Source organism: Octopus bimaculoides, chromosome 11 (assembly GCF_001194135.2).
Source record: "Octopus bimaculoides isolate UCB-OBI-ISO-001 chromosome 11, ASM119413v2, whole genome shotgun sequence".
Classification (NCBI taxonomy): domain Eukaryota; kingdom Metazoa; phylum Mollusca; class Cephalopoda; order Octopoda; family Octopodidae; genus Octopus; species Octopus bimaculoides.
The window spans coordinates 8,724,532-8,737,465 of NC_068991.1; the positions used below are offsets into that span (position 1 = coordinate 8,724,532).

At 37.5% G+C, this 12,934-nt stretch overlaps 1 protein-coding gene across 2 annotated transcripts in view; it reads right to left on the reverse strand.

The window, feature by feature from the left end:
* LOC106883248 (tyrosine-protein phosphatase non-receptor type 12-like) overlaps window positions 1–12,934 on the reverse strand; it is an 82,034-nt gene that overhangs the window by 17,347 nt on the left and 51,753 nt on the right. For both annotated transcript variants that reach the window (XR_008265150.1, XM_014934181.2), the window contains exons 2-3: window positions 4,064–4,172; window positions 857–933 (exon numbers count right to left, since the gene is read on the reverse strand). Coding sequence is in view for 1 of the 2 variants with exons in the window: in XM_014934181.2 (XP_014789667.1) it covers window positions 857–933; window positions 4,064–4,172 (186 nt within the window). In the remaining variant the exon portion in view is untranslated. The remainder of the gene's footprint in view (window positions 1–856; window positions 934–4,063; window positions 4,173–12,934) is intronic.

Sequence of the window (12,934 nt, forward strand, 5' to 3'; positions counted from 1 at the left end):
TATATATATATATATATGTTCTTTTCTTTTCTTTTACTTGTTTCAATCATTTGACTGCGGCCATGCTGCAGCACTGCTTTTAGTCAAACAAATTGACCCCCAGGGTCACATACACGTATATATACATATATATATATATATACATACATGTGTATATACACATATATACATGTATATATATACATGTATATATACACATATATACATGTATATATACACATATATACATGTATATATACACATATACACATGTATATATACACATATACATATATATATATACACATATACATATATATATATACACATATACATATATATATACATGTATATATACACATATACGTATATATACATACATACATACATACATATATACATACATGTATATGTATATACATATATATATATATATACATCTAATATAAGATCTGAATCCAGCTCTGAGAAATTTCTTTTTATTACCAAGCCTATTTCACATAGTATTATCACAAACAATATTTTACTAACTGCTTTTTTCCCACCTGGCATGGGTTGAACAACTCTGCAATATAGTACATCTCCCATTATTTTCACATCAAGCTATTTCCATTTCTGAAGACTTTCCAATATTCTTGGATTTGACCTGACTACTTCTCAAGTAAAAGTTATGAGAGGTAGTGGCATTATTATTTTCAAAATTAATTTAAATGCATTATCTAACGAATTCATTAGAAATATGAGAACAAAAGCGTAAAACTGTAAATATCAGATTAAACATTATAGAATCACAAACTGTCATACTCACCCCCATATATTCCAATAAAATATTTCCTAAAATTGAGGATTACAAAAGAGATTAAGAAGGGGTACTTACTTGGATATAGTTAGCATTAATGTAATCCGAGCCAGGTACATTTGGGATGGATTTTAACTTCACCCGGGTGGCATCATCTAGTGGCAAAAATGATAATAAAAAGGAATTGGTTGTATAGAAACTTAAAAATGAAGAAACAGAAACACAAATGTTGTCTTAGCTGAGAAGAAATGGTGCTCATCTCTGATTTCTTGATGTTAAGGGAATAAGAAATAATAACAAACTTGAATAGGATTCTAAGTTACTTGAGTTAATCTGATATCTTTTTGTAAGTACTGTACATACAGATAGTGGAGGCGCAATGGCCCAGTGGTTAGGGCAGCGGACTCGCGGTCATAGGATCGCGGTTTCGATTCCCAGACCGGGCGTTGTGAGTGTTTATTGAGCGAAAACACCTAAACCCCACGAGGCTCCGGCAGGGGATGGAAACGAACCCTGCTGTACTGTCTCACCATAACTTTCTCTCACTCTTACTTCCTGTTTCTGTTGTGCCTGTAATTCAAAGGGCCAGCCTCTCAATGATTAGCCAGAGATGATTTTTAAAATGAGAGTATCTGCAAAACTCGACTGCTCTCCCAAATGAGAATACTAAAAATGAACCCGACTGCTCTCAAAAGTTAAGTAAAAAAAACCCAGAAAAAATAAAAAATAAATCCAGAGTCCTCGTCCGGTACCAGATCGATCCCAAAATCTAATCAGTTTGTGCCAGTCATGAGGACAAACATCTGTGAAAGTTTCATCTGAATGTACTTTTTAGCACGAGACACACACAGAAATATGCACACACAGAGAAAGAAAGTCATTAAAGTTTATTAATTAAGGATGATTGACAAACACTTTCTTCTGTCTTAATATGCATAATGAGGAATATGCCCACACACCTCTCTTATTCTCTCATAATACTCTCTCTCTCTCTCTCTCTCTCTCTCTCTCACATACTTTTTCTCTCACACAGCCTTCCTTTCTCCCCACCCCACTTTCTCTCTCTCTCTCACCCAAGACAGTTTCATGACTACTACTGCTGCAGTGATGGTAATATCCTCACTTGCTCTACAATGACACCACCACCACCACCAACTACAATGACAACAGTAGTGCGGGCCACCCCACTGATGACAACTGCACCATTACCACCTACTACTACTACTTCTACTACAGTGACAACAATAGCGCTACCATGCCACTGGTGACAACTGCACCACCACCACCACCACCACCACCACATGGATGACAGCTTTCTAAACAGCACAGTGGTAGCAATACAAGAAGAAAACTTATAAACAGTGGTCTGGTGATGGATGTAATTCAGTTAATTAGTCTAGTGACATTTTAGGGAAAACTGGGGAACAAACAGGAGAACTGGGTGGGGGGAGCAGGGTGGGGCGAAGATAGGTAGGTAGGTGAATAAGTGGGTGGGGGAGGTGGTGGGAGAGGTGACCAGTGCACTGGTAGTGGGAGGAGGAGAGACAGAAAGAGAGTTGTAGGAAAACAAGTGAGAAATGTGTGTGTGTATGTGTGTGTGTGCATACATGTGTATACTAACATAACATACACACATACACCAATACCAATGTGCACAGACACCAGCATATCAATATCATCTTATACATATAACATCATACACACACACACACACACACACACACACACACAGCCAATGTCAACACCATTTCTTTGTTTCACACACATGCCAATCACACCAATATCATCACTATCTTCTTTCTCACACACACATGAAGGGCTTCATTTAGTTTCTATCTACCAAATCCATTGACAAAATTTTGGCTGGCCCAAGGCCATAATAGAAGATATTTGCCCAAGGTGGCACACAGTGGGACTAAACCCAGGATCCTGTGGTTAGGAAGCAAACTTCTTACCACACAACTGCACCTACACCTATAACTGACAAATTTATAAAAAAATTTTTTAAATCTCCCACCTCAAGTGAAGTAGATATACCTGGCAAGAACCCAAAATGAGCAGTGCTAGTGCCACCTGACTGGCAACACATAAAAGCACTCACTACACCCCCAGAGTAGTTGGCATTAGGAAGGGCACTCAGTTGTAGAAACCTAGCCAAATCAGATTAGATTCTGGTGCAGCTTCCCGGCTTGCTAGTCCTCAGTCAAACTGTCCAACCCATGCCAGCATAGAAAGCACCATTTAATGGTGATGATTACATATATGTAATCACACACACATATATATATATTTTAAAGTCTGGTACTTATCCTATCAATTTCTTTTACACTGGACTGCTGAGCTTTAGGAACATAAACAAACCAACATCCTATTGTGAAGCAGTGACGGGGGACAAACATAAGCACAAAGAGACACACACACACACATGTGCATGTGTGTGACAGGCTTCGACACAGTTTCAATTTACCAAATTCATTCACAAGGCATCAGTCTGCCTAGGGCTATAGCAGAAGACACCTGTCCAAGGTGCCACACTGGGACTGAACCTGAAACCACTGAGTTGTAAAGTGAGCTTTTTAATCACACATTCATGCCTGTGCCTGTTTATTATTTGTAAATTATCAATTTAATGAAATAATTGATTATGTTTAAATTGGTTTTATTGCTTCTTATTAATTTCTCATGCCAAATTTCATCAGTGAGAACATAACCACTATTTATAATTAGCCTTTTAATGATTCTTCATTTAACGATGGGATATTTAGAAGAAACTAAATCAAGGTGTTCCTTGTATTTCATTCTCAAAATTTTATTGAATTTATATCATTAGTTATCTTCCTTGCTTGTTTTAAGATTTCAAACACCTCTAGAAGGAGTTTGTATTTGCTAATCACATGGATAAACTCAGTTTTCTCAATCATGCTACATATGTCAGACCCTGCAGTATTTGTATTGAGTGCTGGTAGCATGAAAAAAGTACCTGGTACACAATGTAAAGTGACTGGTGTGAGGAAGGGCATTTAACTTTGGAAAATGTGCTGAAGGTGACACTGGGGCTCAACACAGCCCTGTAGCTTAACGGATCCTGTGAAACTGTCCAACCCATGCTAGCATGGAAAACAGATTAAAAAATGATGATGTTATGCTGAGTTATATTTACTCAGTCTTATTACCGAGAGAAAACGAGAAGAGAGAGAGAGAGAGAGAGAGAATATGAAAAACTGTAATTGTCTGATTGAGAAAGAGGAACAACGAAAGGGAGGAAAGAACAACAGTGCCACTTACATGGTATGATGTCTTTATATCTGTTCTTTTTGATGTTAAAGATCTGTTTGCCTTCTTCAGCCGGATATGTGTCCTCTTCCTTGTCTTTGATTCCTTGCAGACGCAATTCCTGTAAAGACAGCAGAAAAATTTCATTAACTTTCAATGAGCAAGAGTAGCGACAATGCCATGAAAAATAATCTTTTTACAGGTATGCATGTATTATTATTATTATTATTATTACTATTACTATTAATAAGCTGGCAGATTCGTTAGCAGCATTTCATCTGTTTTTACATTCTGAGTTCAAAATGCTGTCGGGGTTGACAGCCTTTCATCCTTTCAGGGTCAATAAAATAAATACAAGTTGAACATTGGCGTCGATTTAATCGACTTATCCCCTTCTCGAAATTGCTGGCCTTGTGCCAAAATTCGAAACCATTATCATCACTATTATTATTATTGTTATTATTATAAGGTGGTGAGTTGGCAGAATTGTTAGCATGCCAATCAAAATGCTTAGCGGCATTTTATCTGTATTTACGTTTTGAGGTCAAATTTCAGCACAAGAGCAAATGAAGGAGGAGACATGATAACAAATTAGAAAAGTGTGAGGATTTTACAGAATGAAATTTAAAAAAAAAAAACAAAACAGGTATGAAAAAATGGAAGAAAAACAGTGAAAAACAAAACAAAAATGCATTACAATAGTGAGGCAACAGTCTGGGGTTATTCAAAGAACTCTACAGACAGTGAATTCCCTTGCTGGCAAAGGTAAGATCTTACTCTCAGGTACTTGCTCAGAGCAGATCTATTTACACAGGTCATACTTGACACTCCCACCACCTTTCAGTAAATTTACTAGAATACAAAAACACTTCTTTTTCACCTTCAAATGGTACTTGAAAAAAAAAAAAAAAAAAAAAAAAAAAAGGATGAAATTGATGCAGGATTGGCCAAAGAGTAGTCCATCTTCATTCCTTTCAATCCTAGTCACAAATAACTTTTTACATCATAGCAACCAGACAAAGGAAAACTGCCTGCCCTTCTTGACCAATGGAAAGAAAGGATGGAAGGCAGAGTTGACCTCAGTGGAATTTAAACTTACAACATTGCAACCTGCGAAATACCACTAAGCATTTCGTCCAGCATGCTATTCTGCCAGCTCACCGCCTTAATAATAATAATAATAATAATAATAATAATAATAATAATAATAATAATGGTAAGTGCTTGGACACTGCATGAATTGTGTGTAAGATGATCTTGCTGCTCTGCACACATCACAAACAGGTCTGGCTGACAATAATAATGACTAGCTGATGTTTATGATTATGATTAAACAATGATCACACATACAATATATATATATATATATATATATATATATTTGTATGCATTTCTGAATTGTAATGTATATTTAACTTGAGCTGAGGGTGTGCTAGAAGTAGAAATGCATTTGTATGGTTATAGGCAACTTCTCAAGCCCATTGGATTAAATATACATGTCCTGAATATATGAACATTTGATATTGTTGGTAGTACCGGTTTTGCTAAGTCTGGTGAGTACAGGAGTGTAATGGTGATACATCAGAGGGTACACAACACTAATACTAAATACATTTGTTGTGGAGGTGGAGAAAATGTACTAAATTATATATGTTGATCATATTCTTTTATTTATTTATGCTGTTATTTTTTTCATAAACATTCCTGGTTGGTTCAGCTGGAATGCGTTTATGCAAATTTAGATGTCAGCACATTGTTGGAGAAAGCATTTGGCTTTCCAGCCAAATAACCACCCAACTGTTAATGATTCACCTGCGATGCATAACTGGCTTTTGTCAGCCAAGCTCAAATAATTATCATAATAATAATAATGATAATAATAGTTATGTATTCTCAAGACAACAATGTACCTGATCAGAAAATTGGTTGCTGATTATACCTTGTCAATTAGAAAAATACACACGCACACGTATCATCAGCATCTTATATTTATAAAATGTGAAAGGCAGGAAATGAAATTCACAAGACTTCATTCAGAACCACTACGACCGTTTCAAATACTGTTGATGAGTTTTAAACAGCATACTAGAGAGAGAGAGAGAGAGAGAGAGAGAGAGAGAGAAAGAGAGAGAGAGAGAAAGAGAGAGAGAAAGAAAGAGAGAGAGAGAGAGAGAAAGAAAGAGAGAGAGAGAGAGAGAGAGAGAGAGAGATATAAAGAGAGTGTGTGTGTGTGTGTGTGTGTGTGTGTGTGTGAAGGTGCCTGGCTCAGTGGTTAGAACATCAAACTCACGATCATGAGGTAGTGAGTTCAATTCCTAGACCGGGCTGTGTGTTGTGTTCTTGAGCAAGACACTTTATTTGACATTGTTCTAGTTCACTCAGCTGTAGAAATGAGCCACAGCATCACTGGTGGGCATATGGTGTAGTGGTTAAGAGCGTGGGCTACTAACCCCAAGATTCCGAGTTCAATTCCAGGCAGTGACCTGAATAATAATAATAACCTCGACAGGTTCAAAATTTCCCCAAGACACCTGATGAAGGCTGGAGGGTATATCAGCTGAAACGTTGTGTTAACAACAAACAAGATGAGGACAAAGATCCTTCAAATGTAAATAATGAACATTTTCAATATCATAAAAAAATCTGTCTGATCATTCAAGATTTGGTGTGGAACTGGGTCTAACAACAATTTCATCTTTGCAGTGCTTCTTCCGTCCCAAGCCGTGTGAGCGACGGGGTCGATACCATGACACGCGGTCCAAACCGCAAAATATGGTTGTCGTTGATTGGATGGGTTGACCGACTCGAAGGGCTGTTCTTGTCTCTCTTTTCTGCCGACGGTTAGCTCCACGTCACCCGGTGCCCGATCGACTCTACACGGCCGGCGCGTCCCCGGACAGTAGATGACAAACGGCAGACATCAGGTCAGACACAGAATACAGTAGCAGAACCAGCAGTTGGTCAGAGCACTGTCACAACACAAAAACACTGGACAGATGGTGACAGCAGCATACAAGGATTAGCTCATATCAAGGAGCCCACAACAGCAACTAAGATCAAACTAGTCCAAGAACAATAAACTTCAAACTATTTCAATGTCTGTCATTCGTAGTAACGACATTTTTTGTTTACGATAAAAATAGGTATTTTTAATCAAAAATCTTAAACAAATTTCACTGATCTTTATAATAACAACTTTACAAAAAAAAGTATTGGATGATTCTTCAGAATAATATAAACTTGTTATTATTACTTGACATAAAAACTAACATTAATATATTGTAGGAATTGAATTTTTAAATTCCCACAATAAAAACAAATACACCAAGTTTTCCCATTGTCAGAGGTTACTGTACATAATACACCCTAATTACTTTTATATGCATCTATGTGTGGCTTCCAGCCACTAAATTTCATTCACAAGGAATCAGCCAGCCTGTTTGGTTAATGTTCGTGTTTGATAACAGCTCTGTCATTCTTATTCTAACAAAGACCAAGCATAAACATGCACACATATATAAATACACACACACACACACACACACACACACTGAATCTTAAAGCAGAATATGTCTCAGAATGAGTCATACAAACCTAGTTATAATAACCTAAAATTAGGTTATAAATAATAATAATGATAATAATGATGATAATAATAATGGAATAAAAAATAATCAAGCTAAGAAGTTATGTGTGTGTGGGGGGGGGGGAGAAAGAGTGCAGGAAATTTTAACCGGGGAAGCTGTTAGAATGTTCAAGATGTGAAAGGAATTGGTGCAGAGTGGACGGAAGCATCAAGAAGTTGGGGACATAACTATGGCACTTGTAACAGGAAAAGTATGGCATTGTGTGTGTGCATGCGCGGATGTGTGTGTGTGTGTGGGGGGGGGATGGAGTGGGGGACTTAAGTGTGAAAGGGTAAAATACGGAGATGGAAAGAGTTGCGAGTAAAAGATGGCAGGGGGAAAAGACAGGGAGATAAAAGTAGTGGAGAAATGGAGAGATAGGAAGAAAGAGGGCATGGTAAGACAATAGAAAAGAAATGACAAAAAAGAAATGAAGTGAGCATAAAAAAAAAGAGTGTGGGGGAGGGTGGGGGAAGACATATACATACATACACTCATACATATACACACACATGTAAAAAGACAAAAGAACTGTTTGAAAAACAATAATCATAGAGAGAAAAACAAAACATCACTGAGCAAGTTGGCATGAGAAAGGAGAGAGTTATGGCAGTGAATTCTTTCAAAATAAAGTTCTCTTTCTATCTTGCCCTCTTTCTCTCTCTCTCACACATATACATACATACACACACACACAGGACTAATAATAGATTGACCTTTAATTGGGGTTATTCAAGTGCTGGCTCTTAAGTTACTTAAGTTTCTCAAAATGCTTTAGAGTGCTGCACGTGGCTTTCAGCTAAGATACTTTCGCAATGTACCAAGGCCAAACCCCACGAAAAAGTGCAGTCAAGTTTAGCCTTTTGTGCACACAAACCAATGGGTTAGTCCACAATCAGTCCTGATTGAGTAGATCTATGATGAAAAACATGATTATAGTGTATGATATATTCAACTCTCCAAGACTGGTTTTCAACAAGTTTTTATACCATTCTTTTTATACCCTTTTTCGGTACTTTTTGGTTATCTCACCGGCTCAAAAATTGGGTTATCTCCCCCCTCGTTTTACAAGAAATATTGGTACTTTTGCTAACCTCCAACTGCTGGCCAATTTGTCCCAAAGTTCTTATCTCGACATAAAATTAATGAAACGAGTGTCATTTATCTTCCCCTTGATCTCTGACATCATCTGACAAACACCAACCAAGATGGTGTGAATCAGCCAAGCTTTACCTGCTAGCAATAGCAACCCAAATGCTTTTAAATCAGATCCCAGTGCTGGATGTTCAAGAACCAAATGAAGGGCAAATTTTCAATCCCAGGATCATCCCGATTCCAAAAAGGTATATGTCTATGTAGAGAAAATGTAGGATGAGATACAGAGATCCCAGACGGACAGACAGAATTTTGCTTTTATTATTATAGATGGCAATCTAACTATCATTTCAATTTTCCACAGCCACTCCAGTTTGACAATTACTGACCTGTTGTATAGTACATCCAGGAAAAGTAAAATAGAATCCAAACACAAAACAGAGAAACAGGATCCACTTCAAATAACAAAAACTGTCAATTTCAGGAAAGATGCATAAACTAGAAACAAACAATTGATAACCTAGAAACTTACCAATAAACATACACACACCTAATTGTATATATAAATTTACGCACACATTCACATACATATAGAGAATATATATGAATACACATTCACACATATCAATGAGGAATCAAGAGTCTTTTCTCCTAATGGAAGCCAATCATTTCAGACTCGTCCACTCTTCTATGGGATAATTGTCTCCAACACAAGTCGTATTCTGTCTCGTCAGAGTTTATCTCATGTCACATCTTGAGAGGAGCATGGGCATGGATGTGCGATTGAGAAGCTCGCTTTGCAACCACATGGTTTCAAGTTCAGTCCCATTCTATGGCATCTTTGCCAAGTGTCTTCTTCTATAGCCTCCGAGCCAACTAATGTCTCATCAGTGAATTTGGTAGTGAATTTAGCTACTCAACACCTGACACAAAGCTACCTCACTCTACTACTACTATTACTACTACTCAATTGAGAAGAGCTTTTTCTTTGTCTTGTATGTTTTTTTTGGTGACCTGACTGGTCCCAGTGCTACAATAAAAAGTACCCACAACATTCTGTAAAATGGTTGACATTAAGAAGGGCATCTAACTTTAGAAACAGACCCTAGACTTCAATGCAGTCCTCTGGCTCATCGGATGCTGTTGAACCATGTAGCCCAAGCCAGCATGGAAGATGGACATCATAAGAAGACTTCACTGCCCAATGCTTCCTTTTCTTAAGATGCGAGTTTGTGATCAGAAAAAATTTGGTTTCAAATATCCAACAGATCAGGGGTTCTCAACTGTTTTTCATTTATGGAGCCCTTCGATTACGATTTTATTCTGGCAGAACCCCGTAGCCATTCAATGTTTAAAAACTGGTTTTATAGAAATTTCTTCGAAAATTCCTGTTGCGTTTTCTGCACATTAACTTGTTTAGGTTGAGCTATGTAAAATGTTAGAGAAAGAAACCTGTTTCTTGCAATACATACCAATACATAACCTAAAACAACATTTTTTCAGGGGCCCTTAATATACTATTGTAGATCCCCAATTTACTGTTTTGTTGCGTGGACCCCTAAGAATTTTACATAGATCCTCGGGGCCATATGGACCCTGGTTGAAAATCACTGCAGTAGATAAACCAATCAAGCAGAGACCACCTGACTGGCTCAAAAACAGTAATCAAGAGCGAAGACTGCACAAGCTGGTCACAACCAATGTGGTCACTCGGTCAACATGCTAGAAATAACAACCAAATCTCCCTCAAATCACATCCTAGTGGGTTTAAACAGAGAAAAAAAACCCCCAAATAAAACGAGAGAGGGTAACAAAAAGTATATATAGTATAATGTGTGTCTGGAAGAAGCCAGGATTTCCTCAGATGGAACATCTTTGATCAGTCAGGGCTGCCCTGCTGCTAAATCACTTTGAAATAAGGGAAATTGAGACTGAATTGAGAGTGAAAGAAAAAGGTATGTAGGTATGTATGTATGTATGTATGTATGTGTAAACGTGCATTTATGGACACACACACACACAAGTATGTATGTAAGGAAAAAGTGAGAGAGAAAGAGACAATGAGTATGTATGTGTGTGTGTACAATATGAATAGACAATATAACTGTAAGAGAAAGACAGAGTGGAAGGAATATGTAAAGTTTTCTTTATGTAATGCATACAATTGTAAATAAACATGGACAGAAAGAGAAGTATGTAGTTGAGAGAGTGAAAGAGAGAGGCAGGCAGGCAGATAGAGGGGGAGGTACTTCTGTAGCATTAGCATTATTTCTATAATAAAATTAGGGATGAGGGTGAGGGTGAGTTATATGATGGAAGGAGAATAAGAGAGAGAGAGAGTAATTAATATCAAAGGGGAGAATAGATGTTAGGAAAAGGAAGGAAAGGAGAAAAAAAAATGGAGCAGATGAGGAAAGGGAAAAGTAGTAAGAGTTAAGAATCAATGAAAGTGGGAGGGAGAAGAAACAGCTGGTGGGGTGGGGAAGCAAAAAGCAAAGAGAAAGGTGTTGAATGGAAGTGGGGAAAGTAGAAGATACATCCCCAGAAGGAGGTAGTTGTAGGTAGAGGAAAGAAGTGTATAAAAGAAACCATTGATAAAAAGCGTTTTTTCCTTCCTCCTCCATCACTCTCTCTTTCACGCACACACTATTCCCTCCTTCTCCTCCCCCCCCTCATGCCTGCCATGATTCTGCAACGTTTTTAGTATCCCCCCTCCACCTTCCATTCTAATCTATCCTTTACAGTCAACTGCTCAGCCATGAAAGCGGAGGTTGTCAGCTTGTTTGCTTTGATGAGGATAATGATGATAACAGAAGTTGCTTTGTTAATATACATAAGAGTGGGCTGGCCTATAAGAGTATCAAGAAAATTAGGAGAGGGAGGAAGAATGAGAGAAATGGTGGGAGTGGGTGGGGTGGATTGGAGAGAGAGAGAGGGAGAATTAGGTCAGCTGGAAAGTCCATTTGTTGTTATTGCCATTGTTTAGCCACAGGTTGGCTTGAAGGAGCAGACCTATGATCAATAGCATTCCAGCCATGCCAATCCCTGTTGTTTTATTTTATCCCAAGAATCTATCAAGGACTTGATTATTTAATGTGCCATTCTGTTTTTAAGATACAAGGGTGCAATACGAGGGAAATTTTATTACTATAGCCTCGAAAAAAGGGAGAGAAAAACCCCCCAAAAAACAAAAGGACTCAATACTGTTAGAGTGGGTACATGATAGTTACTCACCTGCTACTGCACAGTTTCACAAATGTAGATTGTAATAAAAATCCACACTGGTAAAACTGTGCGGTAATGGATAAATAACCTATTATACTGTATAACACACATATCTTACAACACAACACCTTCCTTCTTCACTGGACCCTAGGGTACTTTCAAATTAGCTGAATAGTTGGTGCTCCATCAGTTATTACTCAAGTTATTCCGGGTAGTATATATGCTTTACTCTTGACCCATCAAAAACAACTAGACAAGTGACTGAAACCATTCTTTCAGGCATGTGCCTTTACAATTTCCACCCAACAAAAACCCCATTGTTCCAAGTAGTTTAACTCATAGCAACTGTGGCATTTCATCTGGGGGAAATCCCTATATCCCTTTGGCATTCAGAATATTTATTTACACTGATTTGATTTAGTCATGCATTTAACTTTGTGGCTTTGAGATTTCAATGATGTCATTGTTTATTTTTATAAAAATATTGTAAGGTAAGCATGAGATGCTGGATCTGCCCAGTTTGAAGATTAAACAGGCACACTATTTTGGCCAAATACGGCTGGTTTAATTAAATGCTAAAGGGTTAAATATGATAATATGAAACGAAACTGCTCTGGAAGTAAACAAAGAATACAATATTTTACAGATTTTGCTGCTTGTTGGCATTGTGTAGTCACCCCACTTCTGAAATAAACTTGAAATAGCTAGGTAGAAGCATATATAAATAATGTAAAATCTATTTGCTGATATGAAATTGTGCTGCACAAGTAGAATAAAATTCAAATATTGTTTGTGTGTGTATGTGCGTGTATGTCTAAGATAGCAAGCTGGCAGAATTGTTAGCATGCCAGACAAAATGCTTAGCAGTATTTCATCCATCATTGCATTCTGAGTTCAAATTCTGCTGTGGTCGACTTTACCTTTCATTCTTTTTTTT